Source organism: Grammomys surdaster, unplaced genomic scaffold (assembly GCF_004785775.1).
Source record: "Grammomys surdaster isolate TR1022 unplaced genomic scaffold, NIH_TR_1.0 125750, whole genome shotgun sequence".
In the NCBI taxonomy this organism is placed as follows: Eukaryota; Metazoa; Chordata; class Mammalia; order Rodentia; family Muridae; genus Grammomys; species Grammomys surdaster.
The window spans coordinates 1,511,265-1,531,456 of NW_021620582.1; the positions used below are offsets into that span (position 1 = coordinate 1,511,265).

At 40.1% G+C, this 20,192-nt stretch overlaps 3 gene segments (V, D, J or C); all 3 read left to right on the forward strand.

Annotated features, from left to right (window-relative positions):
* The first annotated feature begins 1,306 nt into the window (after nt 1-1,306).
* Nucleotides 1,307-1,882, forward strand: LOC114639713. The segment is given in 2 exon segments: nt 1,307-1,366; nt 1,548-1,882. Coding segments are annotated over 2 exon segments (387 nt in total).
* A 10,911-nt stretch (nt 1,883-12,793) lies between these two features.
* LOC114639727 lies at nt 12,794-14,864 on the forward strand. The segment is given in 2 exon segments: nt 12,794-12,906; nt 13,045-14,864. Coding segments are annotated over 2 exon segments (441 nt in total).
* Nucleotides 14,865-18,817: 3,953 nt separating this feature from the next.
* On the forward strand, nt 18,818-19,468 carry LOC114639714. The segment is given in 2 exon segments: nt 18,818-18,933; nt 19,149-19,468. Coding segments are annotated over 2 exon segments (390 nt in total).
* The last annotated feature ends 724 nt before the right edge of the window (nt 19,469-20,192 follow it).

Sequence of the window (20,192 nt, forward strand, 5' to 3'; positions counted from 1 at the left end):
ATGGGACTGAAGGAGCTGGGTGCTCCTCTGCCCTGAGTCACAAGTGCAGAGCTGGACACAACCTGAGACTTGCAGAGTAAGAGCCCAGGGTCCCAGCCTCAGGCACTTTTAGGGAGCTGCTATGTTCTATGAACACAACAGTGCAGAGAAAGTAGAATCTTGGGAAGTGTTTCATTCCTATGGGATAAATCTTAGTTGCCATTTACTTCTTGTTTATAATTGGAATGATCTGATACTTGAGAAACATTTTTACCCAAGAGGAAAAATTTACCCTAATTATGCTATAAGATTCTGATCAAAGTAGAAATCATTCATTGTTCTGTTTGAGATAGTGACATACTCAGAGGGCATGAGGTTTGCTGTAAGCTATTTTTTGATCAGATTATATGTTTTGTTTTTTTATCACTAGTCTCATTTCTCATCCTGCCTTTTTATGGTGAAGAATGCATTCCTCTGCAGAACACAGTGTTTCCTGCAGTCACCAAGTGCACCAGCACACCAGGGCTGCTGAATTCCCCAGTCATTCTGGAATGCAGCACTCCTACATTAGTTTTCCCCGTGCACTTCTTTCTTATGGCGTCACATTTTTTCATCAGCATTTAGAACACACCTCAACTGTTACAGGAGAGTTCCACATTTTAAAATGCATTCCAAAGCTAGGAAACCATTACACTCGGCTGCAATGATCCCACTTAAATTATTTCATAGGTCAAGACTTTCTTTCTTTTGGTGATGTGTATGAGTGTGGGTCTGTGTAAACATCTGGTACCTGTGTACAGGTTCTGAGGAGGACAGAAGATAGCATCTGATTTCCTGGAGCTGGAGGAAGAGGCTGCTGTGAGTCACCTGATGTGGACGATAACAAGGGAGCTAAGGCTTCTAGGAAAGAAAAGTACCCTTAACTGCTAAGCTATTTTTGAGGCTTCAATAAAGGGTCTTTAGTTAGAACATGCACCTGTTTCCTGAGTAAAAACTTTGTTTTTTTCCTGAGTTTGCCAGGCTCAAACTTTGTACAGCTGAGGCATCTTCTCTTGGAATGGCATAGTCCTCTCCTGCTCCTGGTTTCCCATACAATACAAGAGTCATCTCGGAATGCCTCTATCCCCTCACTGTTCTCCACCCAGACACTACTGGGAAGGTCTGCTTGAGGAGGAGTCTCTGAAGGTTGGAAGTGAACTCAGCAGGGTGTGGCCTGGCAGGGTTCCTGGGTGGAGCTGACTAGTTGCAGGAGGAGGGGACACTTCAACAGCTACCCTGACACCACAACCCAGAAGTTGGTTACTTGTTTATGTCTCCAGCAGCCACACAAGCACCATGAAGACGCTGCTGTGCTCTCTGCTGGGGCTTCTGTGCACCCAGGTTTGCTGTGAGTCTGGCTGTCAGCATTCAGGGCACCTGAGAAGATCTGGCTCAGCACATGGAGGGGTGGGGAGAGCAGCTCAGGAGTCCTGCAGAGCTCCCACCTTCTCAGAGGACATGGGTGTTCTCAGGGCTCTGTGAACACTGCAATGACAACCATCTGTGTCTCTTTCTCTGTTCCTAATCAGGGGTGAAAGGGCAGCAAGTGCATCAGAGTCCTGTGTCCTTGGTTCTGCAGGAGGGAGAGAACGCAGAGCTGCAGTGTAACTTTTCCACCTCTACAAACCAAGTGCAGTGGTTTTACCAAAGTTCTGGGGGAAGCCTCATCAGACTGTTCTCCAATCCTTCTGGGACAAAGCAGAGTGGAAGACTGACATCCACCACAGTCACTAGGGAACGTCGAAGCTCTCTGCACATCTCCTCCTCCCAGACCACAGACTCAGGCACCTATCTCTGTGCTATAGATCCACAGTGCTCCTCACACACCTGCAGCCTGTTCACAAACCTTCAGCTGGGTGGGTGAATCCCTTACCAGTCACAAGACATTAGGAACCCCCAAAGAATATCTGCCTGGTTTAATAGCCCTTACCTGTATTGGTAGAGTTGTAACCTCAGGTGAGCTTTTGACCTTGTAGCGTCAGGACATTAGCCTTTTTTTCATTGGTCAATACACACACCCTCTCAAAGCATAAATGTCCATCTTAGAACTACCAGAGAAGCTGATGGGAGGACAGAATCAATGTGATCATTTAAGCCACAGTGTGCAGAAATCATAAATGGTAAGGAGAAAAAGGAATGGAAGGAAAATGCAGGCTTCCAGTAGAACTACTGTGGACAGGATCAGGGTGAGTGAGAAGAAATCAAACTGTAGCAACAGCAAAAACATTGAGCCATGTAAGATACAGGATGCACAGATAGCTGGTCGCTCTTATCTCCTTTCTGCTGCTGTGATAAAACACTTAGTAAAAGCAACCTAGAAGGTAATAGATTTATTTAGCTTTCACTTCAAAGTCATAGTCCACCATTGGTGCTAATCAGGGCAGGAACTCAAACAGGAGATTCAAAGAGAAACAATGGAGGAAGGCTATTGCTAGCTCACTTACAGACTCATCATTAATTAGCTTCCTTATACAACACAGGACCACTTTCCCACAGAACGGTGGGACCCACAGTGGCTTTTGAATCTTCTAATTCATTAGTGTGAATTACCTTTCTTTTAAAAAAAATTATCAGTTTTATATACCAATAAATTTTTAATTCACAAGACACCCACATAATAACTTCAGAGCCAGTTGGTAATGATACAAGCTGCCCACCTAGATCAGACAAGTTATCCCAATTATTCTATCCTTTTATGATATTCATAGCTACCTGTGGCTATATAAAGCCACGTGGATAAGGTTCATCCTCTTCTCCATCTTCTCTCACCCTCCTCACCCTTCTCCTCTCTTCCTGTCCCTGTCTCTGAAACTCTTAGCTCAGCCTTCCTTTTCCCTGTCCAATCACAGGCTTCTTGTTGTATTAATATTTAAATTAATTTGGGGAAAATTCTTCTACCTTTTACCCTTTCTGTCCAAATAAAAAAAAAATTTCTCTCTAATATAAATTGAGCACAACTATTACCATTTTGTAAAGTATAAAGTGTAAGATACACCTAACATCCAGTTCATCATCTTTGACAAGTAAATAGAACACTCTGTTATCTATTCTAACTTTTGAAAGGATTGTAAATCCATATCTTTTAGGTCCTTGTTTAGCTTGTATACTATCTGAAAACTATCTTGTCTACTATGTTCTTTCAATGCTAAATAGCCTGGGTTGGCTATGAGACTATAAGTAGTCTTTCAACCCCATCAGAAATCCAAGAATGATTAACATTTTCTGAAATATAGGAAGCCTAACACAGCTTTTAGAACTGAGACAAGTGGTAGACATAGCTATCTACCTATACAGCTCCTGTATGTAAGGAAGTTGGAGCATCAGTCTTCAGCCTACTGGTCCAGGATCATCTGTCAGACCTTTGTAACGCAGAATTTCAAAGGACTGATTATCCTGACTTGGCAGAGATTATTAGTCAACTATTCCACACATTGTATCCTTTCTCTGGACAGTATTTTGTCTGTAGATGAATAGGCAATTTTTGCCCAGTGGCTACCAAGCCACAGTATACTACCTCACCTGGAGGTAGAGACACTCAATTTCTTCTTTGAATCCACAAAAGCGGAGCTGCTAGGAGCAGATATGTCTCGACAATAAAAGAAGAAATAACATTATATGTCATATTTTGTGATTTTCTGACATTTTTGAAAACAAATTTCTATGTAATCTATACTGTTGTCTGTTAACTACTGTCAGCTATTTCTAATTAAATTATCTGAAAACACCCTAACAATAAACTCAGAGCCATGAATTTGCTATCTGGCTCTTAAGTCACAGGCTTAAACATCTCAGATAAGTTTGTAATGGCATTTATAGAAGGACTGGGTCCAAGCTTTGTACTTTTAAATTTTCTGTATCAATAGAAGAAATTTATACCAATTAAAACTTTGATTCTGCATCAAAATAAATTCTGTACCAAAATAAGAAATTATGACTTCAATTTAGTAACTATTGTAAAGATATCTACCAAATGAGATTATGGCTACACAGTCAATTCTAGCTATTTCCTTCCTGTTCAAATAATGACCATTTCAAAAATCCTGAGAAAGAAAAACAAACTTCAGACCCCCAAGTCAAGGGAACCGGGGAAACAACTCTTCATAACTACTTTGAGCTAAATATAGGTGTTGGGATATCTTTAAAGGGTGGGGGAAGGGTAGGGAAAATGAGGGAGTTGGTTGGCCTTAAGAAACTATTGTTATCATTTCTGATATCTGTGTCCTGACTAGATCTGGCTGAAATTCCAAGACATCAGGAGCTCAAGCAGGCCAGTTCAGCATGTTGGATGATGAGACTCATCAAGACTGTATATTATATAATATACAAATCTGGAAACAAAATTTTTTTTAAAGATTAATCAAAGGCTATATATTTGGTAATCATCAGTAACAAGGTGCCCATACAATCAGAAGTGTAACCCAATACCCAACCTAGATATACCAACTACCTTTGACTGCTACAGACATGTGAACATCTGCCTCCATCTCCTCTCTCTGTCTCTGTCTCTCTGTCTCTCTGTCTCCCTCTCTCTCTCTCATTCTCCTCTCCTATCTCCTAGTTCATCCTCTTCCTTTTCTTCTCCTCTCCTCCTTTTTTTTCTTTTTTTTTATTGGATCTTTTATTTACATTTCCTATGTTGTCCCCTTACCCCATCCCCCACCCACCCCGGAACCCCCAATCCCCTCACCCCTCCTCCTTCTTCTCTGTGGATGTAACCTCTATCTACTCCCCCCCACTCCCACCTCCCCACCCTCAAAAGTCCCACCCCCTGGGGCATCCAGCCTTCATGAGGTCAAGGTTCTCTTCTTCCACCTATGCCCAGCAGGGCCCTCCACTCTTACATATTCAGCTGAAGCCCTGGATCCCCCCCCCTAAGTGCTCCCAGGCTGGTGGTGTAGACCCTGGGAGCTGTGGTTGGTTGGTATTATTGTTCTCCTCATGGTGCCGCAAATCCTTTCAGCTCCTTCAGTCTTCACTCTAACTCTTCTATTGAGAACCCCATTATCAGTTCAATGGCTAGTTGTGAGCATCTGCCTCTGAATATGTCAGACTCTTGAAGACCTCTGAGGAGACATCCATATCAGGCTCTTATCAGCATGCACTTCCTGACTTCCACATCAGCATCTACCTTTGGTGACTGCACATGGGATGGATACTCAGGTGGATAGGTCTTCAGACGGCCCCTCCTTCAGTTTTTGTCCCTCTCTTTGTCTCCATATTTGCTCCCTTGAGTATTTTGTTGCTCCTTCTAAGAAGGACCGAATCACCCCCACTTGGTCTTCCTTCTTTATGGGCTTCATGTGGCCTGTGAGTTACATCTTGGGCATTTCAAGGTTCTGGGCTAATATCCAATAGTCAGTGAGTGAATACCATATGTGTTCTTTTGTGATTGGCTTACCTCACTCAGGATGATAATTTCTAGTTCCATCCATTTACCTAGGAACCTCTCGAATTCATTGTTTTTAATAGCTGAGTAATACTCCATTGTGTAAATATACCACATTTTTTGAATCCATTCCTCAGTTGAAGGACATCTGGGTTCTTTCCAGCTCCTGGCTATTATAAATAAAGCTGCTATGAACATAGTTGAGCATATGTCCTTATTATATGTTCGAGCATCTTCTGGGTATATGCCTAGGAGTTGTATAGCTGGATCCTCGGGTAATGCTATGTCCAATTTTCTGAGGAACCGCCACACTGATTTCCAAAGTGGTTGCACCATCTTGCAGTCCCACCAACAATGGAGGAGTGTTCCTCTTTCTCCACACCCTCGCCAGCATCTACTATCACCTGAGTTTTTAATCTTAGCCATTCTGACTGGTGTGAGATGGAATCTCAGGGTTGTTTTGATTTGCATTTCCCTGACGACTAAGGATGCCGAGCATTTCTTTAGGTGCTTCTCGGCCATTCGAGTTTCTTCCGTTGAAAATTCTTTGTTAAGCTCTATACCCCATTTTTAATAGGGTAATTTGGTTGTCTGGAGTCTAATTTCTTGAGTTCTTTGTATATATTGGATATTAGCCCTCTATCAGATGAAGGATTGGTAAAGATCTTTTCCCAATTTGTTGGTTGTCGTTTTGTCCTATTGACAGTGTCCTTTGCCTTACAGAAACTTTGCAATTTTATGAAGTCCCATTTGTCATTTCTCGGTCTCAATCTTAGACACTTCACTTCACAGTCTCAATCTTAGACAATGAACTACTGGAAACCAAGAATGCTGATGGTGGGCAAATAGTCTTTTCCTGAGTCGAGCATCCCAATTGGTTATCCAATACTGATTGTTCACTCCTGAAAACATACATACAAGTAACGTTATATAGATTGAACTGGTTATATCTATGTATTTAGGAATAAAAATGTATACACATACATTTATAACAATGATTAATGAAAGAAGAGGCCATAAATTTCAAAAACAGCAAGGAGAAATTTGAACAGATGATGAGGGAATGGATTTATGTGATTATATTATAATCTCAAAGCATAAAAGATAAATATTTTAGTGAAAAAGAATGTTTGTGGCTTAATAACCGCCATGTGGTTAACTGGTCTAAATAAGGGGTCAAAGTATAACTCATGTGAAATGCAGCCATTTGCTTATTATATAAATTTCTATTGTAAGTCGTGAAATTCTCATTTTTTTTTCATTTCTTATGAGTGACTTCCCTTATTTTCCAGAAGGAAGTGGTTTTAGAAAGATAGAAAAATGGGGACTCATGATGGTGCATGGAGAAAAGGCCGGAAGGGAAGGAAAGAAAACCATCCTGTAGCTGACATCAACATAGACAAAATCTCTTTCCATCTCAAAAATATTGTCCCCAGAGAAAGAGTAAATGTATTTCCTTAAGGCTTGGGCCTCAAGATCAGGAAACTATTGAGTGAAGACCTTCCTATGTGGCCACAGGGGGGCAGTGCTGCTTCAAAGCAGCTGAAGGCTCTGGCTCTTCAACATACTTCTCAGTAAACTAGGATGTAAAATTATTTAAAATAATTAATGGATTGTTTTCTATGATGCCTAAGCTTAATCAGAGATCAAAGTCATGCATCTATCTAGCTATTTATCAGTATTATATCTGTCTATTCTGGGCCCATAATGTTGACAAATAGCCATTTGTAAGTGAACAACATGAAGATGTAATCTATCCTTGAAGGCTAGGTCTGTGTTTCTGCTCAGATGGAAGGGTAGCCTGGGAGTTAGAAGCCCAGGAACCACACAGCTCTGAAGGGATAAGGTATCCCAATGGAAGGAAATCCAGATACATGGGAGCCTAGAAACCACACATCTCTGAGGTGTAACAGTGTCACAAGGCAAGGGCATCTTGAGACATGGGAGCTCAGGAACAACACAGCTCTGAGAAGAAGCCTCCTAAGAAGAGGCATTGCAGCTGACAGGGGAGGGCATCCCCAACTGACATGAAGAGCTCAGGAGCTCAGCTCGGTTGCACTTCTTTGTTTCTTCTCTTTTTCTCTTCAGTGTTTCTTGGCTTCTGATGAGACAGTCACACCAGGCAGCAAAACTCAGAAAAGAGATTTATTGGAGGGTCCAGGGTGTGGAGAGTCAATTTCAGGAATGGCTACCTCTGCTATCAAGAGCTGACAGTGGGGAACTGGCCAAAGGGTAGGTCTTATATAGGATTTCTTAGGAGTCAGAGATTTCCAGGACAGAGATTTCCAGATTGAATATTGTTGAAATTTCAAGTCATGAGCTTGCAGAGCTCAGAAATTGGGGGTTATTTGTGCTCAGGGATTGGTGAGGTTTTCCTGCCTGATGATTGGTGGCTTTTTTTACCCCCTTTTCCTGTATCAGGCTCCTGGGATAGAGTGGGAAGTTCTTCTTAGCCTCAGATGGCTTTGGCTGAGGTAACATATCTGTGGGTTGCTCAGTTAGGTTGGAGAAGAGGTGTTGTTACTGTGGACAGCCCCTGTAGGACAGCTTCAGTGGTGTTATCTCAAGAAAGTCATAAGGTGAGGCTGGAAAGAAGATATGCCACTGTGAACAGCTCCTGTGATGGCAGCAGCTGAGGTGTTATGGTGCAGCCATTTTGACAGCTCCTGTGAGGACATCTTATGGTGGTTGTAGGCTGGGGCAAGAAGGAGTCATTATTTACTATGTTTCATCTGGGCTGCTCTTAACTCTCCTTGGCCAGTCAAGAGGGTCATCTTCTCTTTACTCCTAACCCATGGTAGCTTGTCCTTTCTCCTCTTGCACTCCTTTTCCTCCTCATGGTCTTCCTCCAACCCCAAGCACCATGAAACCTAAATCCTACCTTTCTGCCAAGATATTGACTGTGGTCATCTTTATTTACCAATCAAAGATTACTTGGAGGAAGGGTCACTCAGCATCTACATGCAGACTCTTTCATCTCTGGGGCAACCAGTCTTGGAAGCCCAAAATTCACATTAGAATACAAGCAGCATCAGCCCAATCCACTACATTTACCCCTTTTTGTTCAATTAAGAAGGCTTTTTCTCTTATAGTGACAAACAATACATAATTGAAACAATTATGAAAATTATTAAGTATGAATTACATTTAAAGTCCAGTCTGTATTTTGTAACTTAGATGAGGTACTTAACTATCTATTCTATCTCAATGAGTCTAACATTCTGTACATAAATCCTCTTCTCTTTTAACTTGTATTACCATCCTAAAACCATCTTTTCAAATTTAGAACATCTCCTTTCAAGCTAAACAACTTAAGTTCAAATGTGAGACTATAGCTAGTCTTCAACCCCCTCAGAGACTTGAGAAGGAATAAAATATTACCTGAGTATACAGGAAGAATAAAGACGCAGCTTCCAAAACTATAAAAATGAGACAGACAGCTGACCGCCTGGACAGTCCCCAACCTTCCTTATAACACTGGAGCATCTATCTTCAGTCTTTTGGTCCAGAACATCTGATAGACCTTAAGTGAAGAAGGATTTATGAAGGACTAACTTATTCTGTCTTGGAAGAGCTAAGTAGTTGATGATCTTATGTCTGTTTGTCCTTTTTTGAACAGCGTTTTGTCTGCAGATGAAGTTAGGGCATTTTCCCCCAGTGGCTAGTTTGCCATAATCTAAGCAACTCCACATGGAAGTATTGATGCTCACCACCTTCCTTGAGGTGGAATGGGGATACTATCAGGAGCAGACATATCTCATAGTCAAAAGATCTTTTAATAATGAAATAACATTTAGTGCCATATTCTATGGATCTCTGATGCTTTTGAAGACCATTCATCTATAAATAGCATAAACGAATTGTCAAACACTGATTATTTTTAGTTATTTATTATTTGAATAATAAAAACATTTTATTGTAATAAATTAAATTATAATCTGATATGAGCATGAGTTTGACTATCTGACTATTAACATGCATTACTTAATTATTTTAAACAGTTTGTAACGGCAGCTATTAAAAGGACTGTGTCTAAGCCTTGTATTCTTAAATGAGTTGCATAGGCACATTGCCTAAGAGTAATACAATTAATTTTAAATTTTGTATCAATATACAAAGATTTATACCAGTGAAAATCTTAAATCTTATATCCAAAACTCTGTATCAATGTAACAAAATATAATTTCAATTTTTTTAAATATAAAGATTTATACCAAAGTAAGATTATGGCTATAAAATGCTTTAAGAATAAATTTAATAATCTATCTTCATTTTCCCAATTTCTTATAATATTACTTCATCCCTCCTTATTCTTTTCAACCCCCATCCCTTTACCCAAGAAAGAAAGAATGATAGAGAAGATGAAAGGAAATATAAAATCCCCCAAACCTAAGCTCCCTATTTAGTTTCCCTCCTGTCCAGAACTATAGTTATTTGTAAATTATCTTTTAAAATGACAATATTTATACTTTAAAAAATAACCAAAACCAGACAACCCAGCTTAAGAGATTGGGATGATGATTTTTTATGTTTGCTTCCTGCTGAATTGGGGCAAAAAATTCCTTTGGTGGGGCAAGAAAATTAGAAAAAATGGTTAGTCTTAAGAAAGCTAGCTGAAGCATTTGTTGTCCAGTATCTGTATGCTTAACTGAAGTCCTGATTGGAACCATCTAAGAGGCTGGATGAACCAAAGAAACTTCAGAAGTAAACAGTTCATTTGTTTTAAACCACACCTTCTTCAATATAGTATCAGAAATCCCTCACCATTGATAATTGTTTTAAACCATTCATTCTTCTAATTTGTATCAGAAATCTCTCACCAGTGGGCTTCTTTGTCCAGCATCTACCTGCTGTCCAGGTCACCAGCCTATTTTGACTGAACAGCCATCTGTGTCACTATAAGGAGTCTTCAGTATCATAGTGCTTGTTGGTGCTGCAATTTAAATAACAAAAAAACCCCCAGACACATGTGCTTCATTCAAGTGTAAAGGTTAAAGCTTTTTGTAGGTGCGTGTGTATGCCCAGTAAAAAACATAGTGTGTGTGTGTGTGTGTGTGTGTGTGTGTGTGTGTGTGTGTGTGTATGTGTGTGTGTGTAGTGGTTCAGCACCATTGGTGGTTTGAAACATTCAAGAGAAATATATCCCCCATAGATGATGAATGTTGGATAGAAGTCTGGCTGAAAGGAGTAAGGAAAAAGAGAAGACACAAAATTGTAAAAACAAAACAAAATGCTCTCTAGGATGTTGAAGTATAAACCTGTTTGGATAGATTCCTCCTTGTTGTCATCTTCCTCATCCTTGTCCTTGTCCTTGTGTCCTCCTCATTTTCTTTTTTATGAAAGTTTCAGGTATCAATATTGACCACAACCTTGTCACATAACTAAAATGTCTTTCAATTTCTGATCTTCCTGATGCTAACTTCCATGTGCTGGAATTACAAATATGTGCACCATACCTAGTTTATATGTGCTGGCAAGTGGAGGTGCACTGCATTAAATGGACTACATCCACAGTCTATCCTTGGAGATGTTTTGGCACATAGATCATAGTTGGTTATTAGACTGAGATGTTGCTATTCTTTGAGTAGACTTGTGGTAACATCACATATACAGTGAATTACTCTCTTTGTTACAGCTTTCCTACATTATTTTAACTTCTATATTTTATACCACAGAGACTCTCTACTTTAGCAGATGTTGTTTCATTTATTCTCCACATCCACTCAATGCCTTCTTGATATCAACATATAAAGCCAAACTGTTTTTAATATTTGTATTTCATCTATGAAATTAAATATGAGGAAGATACTAAATGCTTATATAGACTCGTGATGAAAGCAATCAAAATGCTGCATTCTTGAAGGTGTTCATCCTGTGCAGGCTGCAGAGTGTTTTCTATCCTCTCTCACCTATCTGAAGACCATAGACTTTCCAAGGTCATCCTACTAACTTCTGATTTTTTTCCCACAGGCGTATTCTTAGATACATTTAGTTAACCTGGTCTTTATTTTGTACAGATTCAATAAAGTTTTAATTAATTTAAACCTATCACTTGTAAGAGGATTTAAAACGTGGACACATGTGAAAAATTATAACTGTGGGCATTATCACCCCTGGATAGGAAGGCCTGAGTTATATAAGATGAATAAGCCAGGAGAAGCAAGCCATTAAGCAGCTGTCATCTCTGTTTCCTGTCACTATTCCAGCTTGAATTCCTGACTTGGGTTTCTTCCAAGATGGACAATGATTAGAATATAAACTGAATGAACATTTAGTCCCTCTCTCAGTGGCTTCTGGTAGTTTATAATTTTCTTAATAATAGATAGCAAATTTATTCAAACACCAAAAGAGGTGACCCATTTCTGGCACTGCCTTTTTGTTCATTAGTCTGGGAGGCCTACTTGTGCCCCATATATAGTAACCCTATTTTAAGTCTTTTTATGTAAGTGTGTGCATAAACTTCTAGAATGGAGAAAAATTCATGCTTTCTTAATCATAAATATCCTAATTATTAGCACACATTAATTGTACAAGTTAGTAGGTTTGTGGTATCAGTTTACTATATGCATTTGTAGTGATTTCCCCACATTCATCTTGCAGTCCCCTTTGCTGTCCTCTCCCTTCCCCCTCCAAGCACCCCTCTCCCTACTCATTTGCCTAACTTCTATTTTCAGATCATCTTTACTTTCCTTTTGCCCTTCTTTCATTTTTTTTCACTTGAGAACATATGTGTGTTGTGTGCCTCTACACGTCTGCTTTGTTTTGCATAACATCATGTCCTTCAATAACATTAATTTTTTCTACAGATGGCATAAGTTCATATTTCCTTCTGGTTGAGTATTACTCTGTTGTTTCAGATACAATGTTCTGCTTATTCATTGTCTGGCTAGGTTGCATCTATATCTTGGCAGCAGTGAATGGTGCTATAATAAACATACACACACAAGTATGTGTTTATATGCTGACTCTCTTATATGATGACTTCAGTTCCCCTAGATAAATGTTTATAAATATTAGATTAGCTGGATCATTGGTCCACCTTTTCTTCTTCCTTCCTTCCTTCCTTCCTTCCTTCCTTCCTTCCTTCCTTCTTTCCTTCCTTCCTTTTCCTTCCTTTCTTTCATTATTTCTTTCTTTCTTTCTTTTTTTCCTCTGTTTATTTCAGAGAATCCACACTGCTATACTTGGTAATTGTATCAACACAAAATTTTACCAATAACAATAATGTCAGAATTACAATGACAGGGTTTCTGATTCTCAGGACTCTGCTTTCAGCAAAACTAAATTTGAACAGAATGGGAAGTGCTTCCTATGTCAGAAAGAGCTTCAGATAAACTGTCTGTGAAGGGTGGAGCCTGCTGAAAGAACTGAGGTGCCTGTGAAGTTGAAGTCAGTGTTCTGTGAGAGATAAAAGGCCACCTGAGTTCTCCCAAGCTTCAGACTAGCAGAAATGGGCAAGATTCTGACAGCATCGTTTTTGCTCCTAGGCCTTCACCTAGCTGGTGAGTCATGGAGTTGAAACCTGAGGGTGTGGGATTAATGTGAAGGCAAGAGAGAATTGGGGCACCAGGCAAGTCATGATATCTAAGCAGGAAGTACATTCCTGGAAACCTAACAACAGTTGTTATTTCTCTACACAGGGGTGAGTGGCCAGCAGAAGGGGCGACGTGACCAGCAGCAGGTGAGACAAAGTCCCCAAGCTCTGACAGTGTGGGAAGGAAAGACCACAGTTATGGACTGCAATTATGAGAACAGTTTATTTGACTACTTCCTATGGTACCGGCAGTTCCCTGGTGAAAGCCTTGCACTCCTGATAGCCATACGATCAGTGTCCAACAAAAAGGAAGATGGACGATTCACAGTCTTCTTCAATAAAAGTGAGAAACAGCTCTCCTTACACATCTCAGACTCTCAGCCTGAAGACTCTGCCACCTACTTCTGCGCAGCAAGTACACAGTGCTCTCCAGGCACCTGCAGCCTATACCCAAACCTGCAGCTGAGGCTCCAGCAAAGCCCTGCTGTAGACTGAGCCTGGCAGAGATGCAAAGGAAGTTTCATTTGTAGGAACAGTGGATGTAAAGATTAGACTCATTCAGGCTGGAGACAGCCCAAGCTCAAGTCACAGCTTGCTTTTCTTCATTGTCCCCTTGTTCCTCAGAAACAGCTGAAGTTTTGCATGTATTTAACTAGTTTAGATGAATTGCTCTTCTGAATGGTTGTACAACTAGTTCTCTGTGTGGTTGGTTTGTGCCAGCTATAAATTATAAAGGCTCCACCTGTCTACTCTATTGTCATGACGCTAACGTGTGGATGTTACAACCCAGGGTCAGGAGATCTTGACTTTGACTTCTGGGACAGAAATCACATAGGGTTTTCTTTTACCTTAATTTCCTCTGTTGACCAGGGAAGTGGTGATTTAAATGACCATTGACCTCTTCTACTTCCTCATGTTTTACCTCTCATATCCACATCTACCTCCAAGAAATTCAAGTTTGTAAACCAGGAGGACTTATCAATAATGTAGGTGTCTACAATACAAATGAAGTCAGTGGGAAAAGAAGAATCCAATTTACTCAAATAGTAAATTGCATAACCTTCACTAAAGAAGTGACTTCATATCTGTATATTACAGATGAACAAAATATAATTTTGAATATAATTTTTTTCTAATAGAATCAGCTGCAGTCTTTATGGCTATTCACCCAATGGCAAAAGGTCCTCTTGTTTTCCTCTTCCTGAGTGGGCTTTAAGTCCAACCAGAGATGTGTTGGTTATCATCAAGGTATGAGTGGCACTATCATACCTTTGTAAGTACCATGCAGGGCTGTTCATTGTTGTGGTTCATAAACATTACATAAAGATAAACTATTGATTACTCTTCCCCTTTGGCAACTTGCATAGTGCCTTCTGATATCATTAAAGTTAGTGGTCAGTGATGAGGCTTTCAGGTCAGATACAGTTTAAATATTCCATGTCCTGTGTCTACTGTGCATGATATCTCAGCAGGGACTTAACTTTAGTCTCTGGGATCAAAGGCCAACAGCAATAGCCAGCACTTTTCCAAGATCCATTTGATTCCCATGATCAACATATCAAAAGAGGTTTCTTATGCCTGGTACTTGGTTTCTTGTTGGATGAGGTAGGTATGGCTAGGCCACATGGAATAACTTCATTAAAAATATATGTGTAATGTAATTCTAGGTAAACACAACAATAATAAATATCTATAAGTGTTTTTCAAATGTCCTCAGTGGTATTTATCTGCCAGGAGCCATCTAGGAAATGGTAAAACATACGAATGACTTTCTGGAGATAGCATAGCATATTACATGGCTGTGATGGATAATTCTGAATTTCAAAGCTTTCAGAAATCTCACCTCAGGATCGATTCTTATGATATGCCTTTTCTGTCATTATTAGATCAGTATAACAAATCCTGAGCATTAGCCCACCTTATTGGGAAGATCTTCTGCAGATAAACTAAGACATACTTTTTTTTGTAGCAATGCTATGTAGACAAATTGATGATTCCATAATTCCTAATAATGATTCTATAGAATTTCTAAATTTATACAAGTAATTTTTAGCCCTCTGTAATATGAAAGTTGTAATTAGGACTCTGCAAACTTTCATGTGTCATGAGCTAACTGCACTAAGAAAGCAGGCTTGAAGCAGATTTACAATCAGGGATAACATTACATTTGGACTGAATGTGAAACCATTATCTGATAACTAAATGTCATAAACTGAGAATGAACAATTTATTTTAGGTGCAAGAACAAAAAATAAAATACTGTCTGGTTTATCTATACAAAACTTCAATACTAATGAGACACTAGGTATATGATTTTCCACTTGACAAAACCGTGCTTAGATATAAGAATTATTGTTTTAAACTCTTAATGAACCTGTGAGCTAGTGATAGATAAGGAATGTTTAATTAGATAGCTAGTCTTAATGGAAACACATGTAAACATCTCTGCTGTAACTTTTTATTCAATTTGTGATTTGAATTTATGTTTGAACTTGTTGTGAACGTTTGAAAAAAAAAGGATTAGAATATCACGCGATCATGTATCCTGAAAATGTACAAGAACTAGGAATGATAGAAGAAGCAGAAGAGAAGCAGACCATAGCAGGGCAAAGCTGAGCAGCAGAGCGAGCAGAGCGGGCAGAGCGAGCAGAGCGGGCAGAGCGGGCAGAGCGGGCAGAGCGGGCAGAGCGGGCAGAGCGAGCAGAGCGGGCAGTGCGAGCAGAGCATGCAGAGCGAGCAGAGGGAGCAGAGAGGGCAGAGAGGGCAGAGCGGGCAGAGCGGGCAGAGCGGGCAGAGCGAGCAGAGCGGGCAGAGCGGGCAGTGCGAGCAGAGGGAGCAGAGAGAGCAGAGAGGGCAGAGCAAGCAGAGAGAGAAGACGCATTTCTTCTTACTGTGAGACAGGTATTTTTTTCTTAACAGCAAGTTTCTTCTTACTGATAAGAACAGGATTGAGTTTTCATACTCAATCAAAAGAAGTTTTTTTTTCCTTTGTCTAAGCAATAAAGATTGAAGCTTATTTTTCATCCAGAATGAGTGAGTTCTTTCTGTACTGGCGCTTGCTCTATGGAGCTTGCTCATGGGGGCTTTTGCTCTGTCCACCAAATAGATACATGCATATGTAAGTATAGGAATGTGCACATAAGTATGCATGAATACATGTGGAGTTGATGAGACAGGTAATCAAGCCCGACATGTTTGTTTGTGTATGAATGTGTGTATGAATGCATATGCATGTCTATGCATATTTGCTTGTATAAAAGTGCTTCTTTCTGTGAGCATGACTTTCTTTTCCTGGTTCACTAAAAGTTAATTGCTCCAAGCCTCCTTATAGTCTTGCTAGAGACTGGACTTCCAGGAGAGAGAGAGAGAGAGAGAGAGAGAGAGAGAGAGAGAGAGAGAGAGAAAGATCGTCTTTACTTAATCCTCTACTGCTATACAGCGTATGTTAATTGCCAGAGAATTATAAAATAAGTTTATAAAGTGAGCAAGAGTTAGGTTTTCTAGCATTTATTCAAGAACAGGGAATTATAAATTAAATAATAAGCGAGATAAACAGTTAAGGTTCCCAAGTGCTTAATGAAGCACAAAACAGTAATAAACATTTAAGTTTTTAGCACAGAACAATAAGAAAGAGTTAAGTCTTCGGCACTTAATGAAGCACAGAACAGTAAGAAAGAGTTAAGTTTCATACAAGGCCAGAACTATCAGTCTTTTGGCCAGCGTCTAATGCTATGTCCTGTCCAACCCATTCCAGCTGGCGCAGGCCCCCGGCATTTATCTTCTCCCCTCTTCTTTCTTTATTGACCTCCTTTCCCACTTCTGAACTAAGCACACCATTATCCCTATTTTCCTGAATGAATGACTTTCTTTTGTGATTCCTTAAATATTAAGCTTTATTTTTGTTTGTGTATATACAGACTTGTGTGTAAGCACACATGTGTGCGTGTGAAGGCCATGAGATTGTGTCTAATCCCTCAAAGCTGGAGTTGCATGTTTTATAGGACACTAGCTTGTCAAATGGGTCCTGGGAGCTGAGCTTCTGCCTTTATCATTAGCACCAAGTGCTTTTCACTGTTGAGCTATCTCTTCACCAGCGTTAAGCTTTATCTTCACTAGGAAGTATTGTCTGTCAATAAATCACAAAAAAAAGACAAAGCAGCATTTAGAATGATACCAATTGTCCAGCCTAGGACTCAAACCCAGTGTACTCCAACGCCACATCTCAGAGGCTATAGCTGCACATCAGGAGAGCATCCTTCTGCTCTGTGGAGAACGAGAGCAGGGGCAGAGCCTTGCCATCCTGAGCTTGCCAGGCTGCTATGGCTCCTATGGTCTCCTGCTCATGATAGAGACTGCAGTCCAAGGCATGTGCTCTCAGCTGTCAGCTTTCAGTTCTCAGCAGTGAAATGGACAGAGGAGTATACCTCAGATACCAGACAGTAGTCCCTGATGTACTTGCTTGTAGGTCATTTGATCTCATGAGAGGTCTGGAACTCTTTCAGTTATATTTTCTATTCTGATTCCCTTTTGAGTTATTTCATCCACTGGAATAATGAGAGCAAGTGAAAGATTATGAACTGCATTCTAAATGACAATACTATCGTACACAAAAATCCAGCCACTAATTTACATGGCATTAACATGACCCTAAGTTCTTGCAGGCTATTTGTATGATGCACATGTAATAGATGAGTCAGAGAGAGACATGGCAAGCTTATCAATGACCATTTTGCAAATAAAAATTAAACAGAATTTAGCAAGTGATACTTCAGGGCAATGGTATAAAAACTTTTGGGACATGTAATATGTAGAGTTCTCTATGTAAGAGTGCAAGAACCATACTCTGAATGAATCTCAATGTTAGACTTCTAAAAGTTCATCCATGTTTGTAAAAATGGGGTTTTTAATTATTGTCCTTTATCTCTGTTTATGTATCTCTATCTATCTCTTTGTTTCTGTGTCCTTGTGCCTGTCTCTCTGTCTCTCTGTTTCTCTCTCTCTCTCTCTCTCTCTCTCTCTCTCTGTGTGTGTGTGTGTGTGTGTGTGTGTGTGTGTGTGTGTGTCTGTTAACCAGTGCTCATGGTCAACATTTACTATCTTCCTCTATTGCTATCCACTGTTTTATTTGGGGTGGTGGTAGACACTCTCACTGAACCTGAATGTCATCAACTCAACTACACTGACTGTCTTTGAGTTCTAGATCTGGAACTGCAGGTGCTCTCTACAACATCTGGATTCTTATGTGGCTGTTAATTATACACACATAGGTCCTCATGGTGATTAGAAGGAAACTGAATATCTTCTAGACCTCCAAAGACTCTTATTTTACTCCTGTTACAATTTCACAGAACTTAAGCAAACAGGTATCTTTTGGAAATCTAATGGACTGCCCTTTACCACACAATTTAGAGCTAGCTTTGTTAATTGCAGAATTTAAGTAAACCCTAGCACTTAATAAAGGAGGAAGATTATTTCAGATCACAGTGTTTTACAGTGAGATGCATGCTCCTGTGAGAATTTTTAATTGTTAACCTTTATTAGCAAATTGATGTAGAGAAGTAAACATATGACAATGGTCTGTAAGTGCACTCCTTATCACATATGATTCATGATAAATTTGACTTTGGGTCCTAAAATTATCCCACTAAATAATAATCACATGTGTAAAGCAGCTACTTTCTTAGCATGAATTTTTCTATACTCCTTTTTAAGTGCTGCCTTGTTTATCTAACAAGAAAGACGAGGAAGTGAGTAACAGTCTGTGGTGAGCTTCACCTTTTCTCTCTCTACATAGAACATGTGGCCTATGATCTTACAAAACCCCACTTCCTGTTAAGGGTGCTGTATAAGAATGCAGGTAGTGCAAATGTCCACCGTCAGGTACACAGACACTGATCGCTGAGCTGAGGCAGAGCATACACACTCATGCAGAGGACTGTGTGCCACATGCCTCCTTACAGCCTGTTCTGTGTGCTGGTGCTGTTGGCTTTCTCTGGTATGAATGCATCCTGTATAACTAAGGATAACAGAAAACATTGCCCCAGACATATGGTAGTTCCTATAGACATGAGGGGGAAGAGGGATTGGAGAGAAGCCAGCAGAATGTGTATTCTGTCAGGCTTCTCTTTGGGTCTTAAGATGCCCAATTCCAACAGTGTTTTGTTCACACTGTCACAGAATAAACTTTTAACTCTTCTGATTGTTCTGCAGGATCTAATATGGCCCAGAGAGTGACTCAGGTCCAGTCAACGGCAAGCAGGCAGGAAGGAGAAGAACTCACCCTGGACTGTTCTTATGAGACGAGTCAGATTTTATACCATCTTTTCTGGTACAAGCAGCTTCTTAATGGAGAGATGATTTTCCTTATTCGTCAAATTTCTTCTTCTACTGCAGAAGAGAGGAGTGGCCGCTATTCTGTTATCTTCCAGAAATCACTCAAGTCCATCAGTTTTGTCATTTCAGACCTACAGCCAGAGGATTCAGGGAAGTATTTCTGTGCTCTCTGGGAGTTGACACAGTGTTTGAAGTGACAGCACAAGCTGAACAAAAACTGGGGTTTCTTAAGCAGAGCCCTCCTGAAGGAGAGAGCCAAGCTGAGAAGCACACCTGCATATCCTGAACCAGAAGGTCTCAACTGTGGATGCTGAATCTGTGGTCTGCATCAGTACTGTGTTTCTAAGTAAAACCTCAGTCCATGCAACTTAGAAACAGTTATGGTGAGCGGCTTTCTGTAATACTTTGTCTTGAAACGGTTAAAAATAGATCACAGAGAACATGTGTAGTATTTTCTACAGTTGGAAATCTTGCACCACAATAAGATAAAGTATCAGATTTTCCTTTAAGTTGGGAATAGCACATACCGCAGATGAGGTATCTGGAATAGAAAAAATAATTTCCTGGTAAAAGTTACACTCTGAGAAAAAGATCCAGCATGAGCAAAGTTGTCAGAGACAGATTATTAGGAGGTCACCCCAAGAAATTGCTGGTGGTGACTGGGTTATCTCCACAAAACTTTGTCTTTGTATCTGGGACTGAGCCTGAAGTGCTGAAGATCAGCTTGACCAGCAACTGGGATGGACAGCTGCATAAAGACATCTCATGTACTGAGATTTGTAAAAATACAGTGAGACCCAGAATACAATTGGTGTCTAGAAGAACAAAACTTTCTTACCTTCCAAATCTCATGTGTGTATGTGGCAGGAGTGGAGAGTGGGAGTGTGGGCGGGGGTGTGGATAGAGATGGGACTTCAGAAG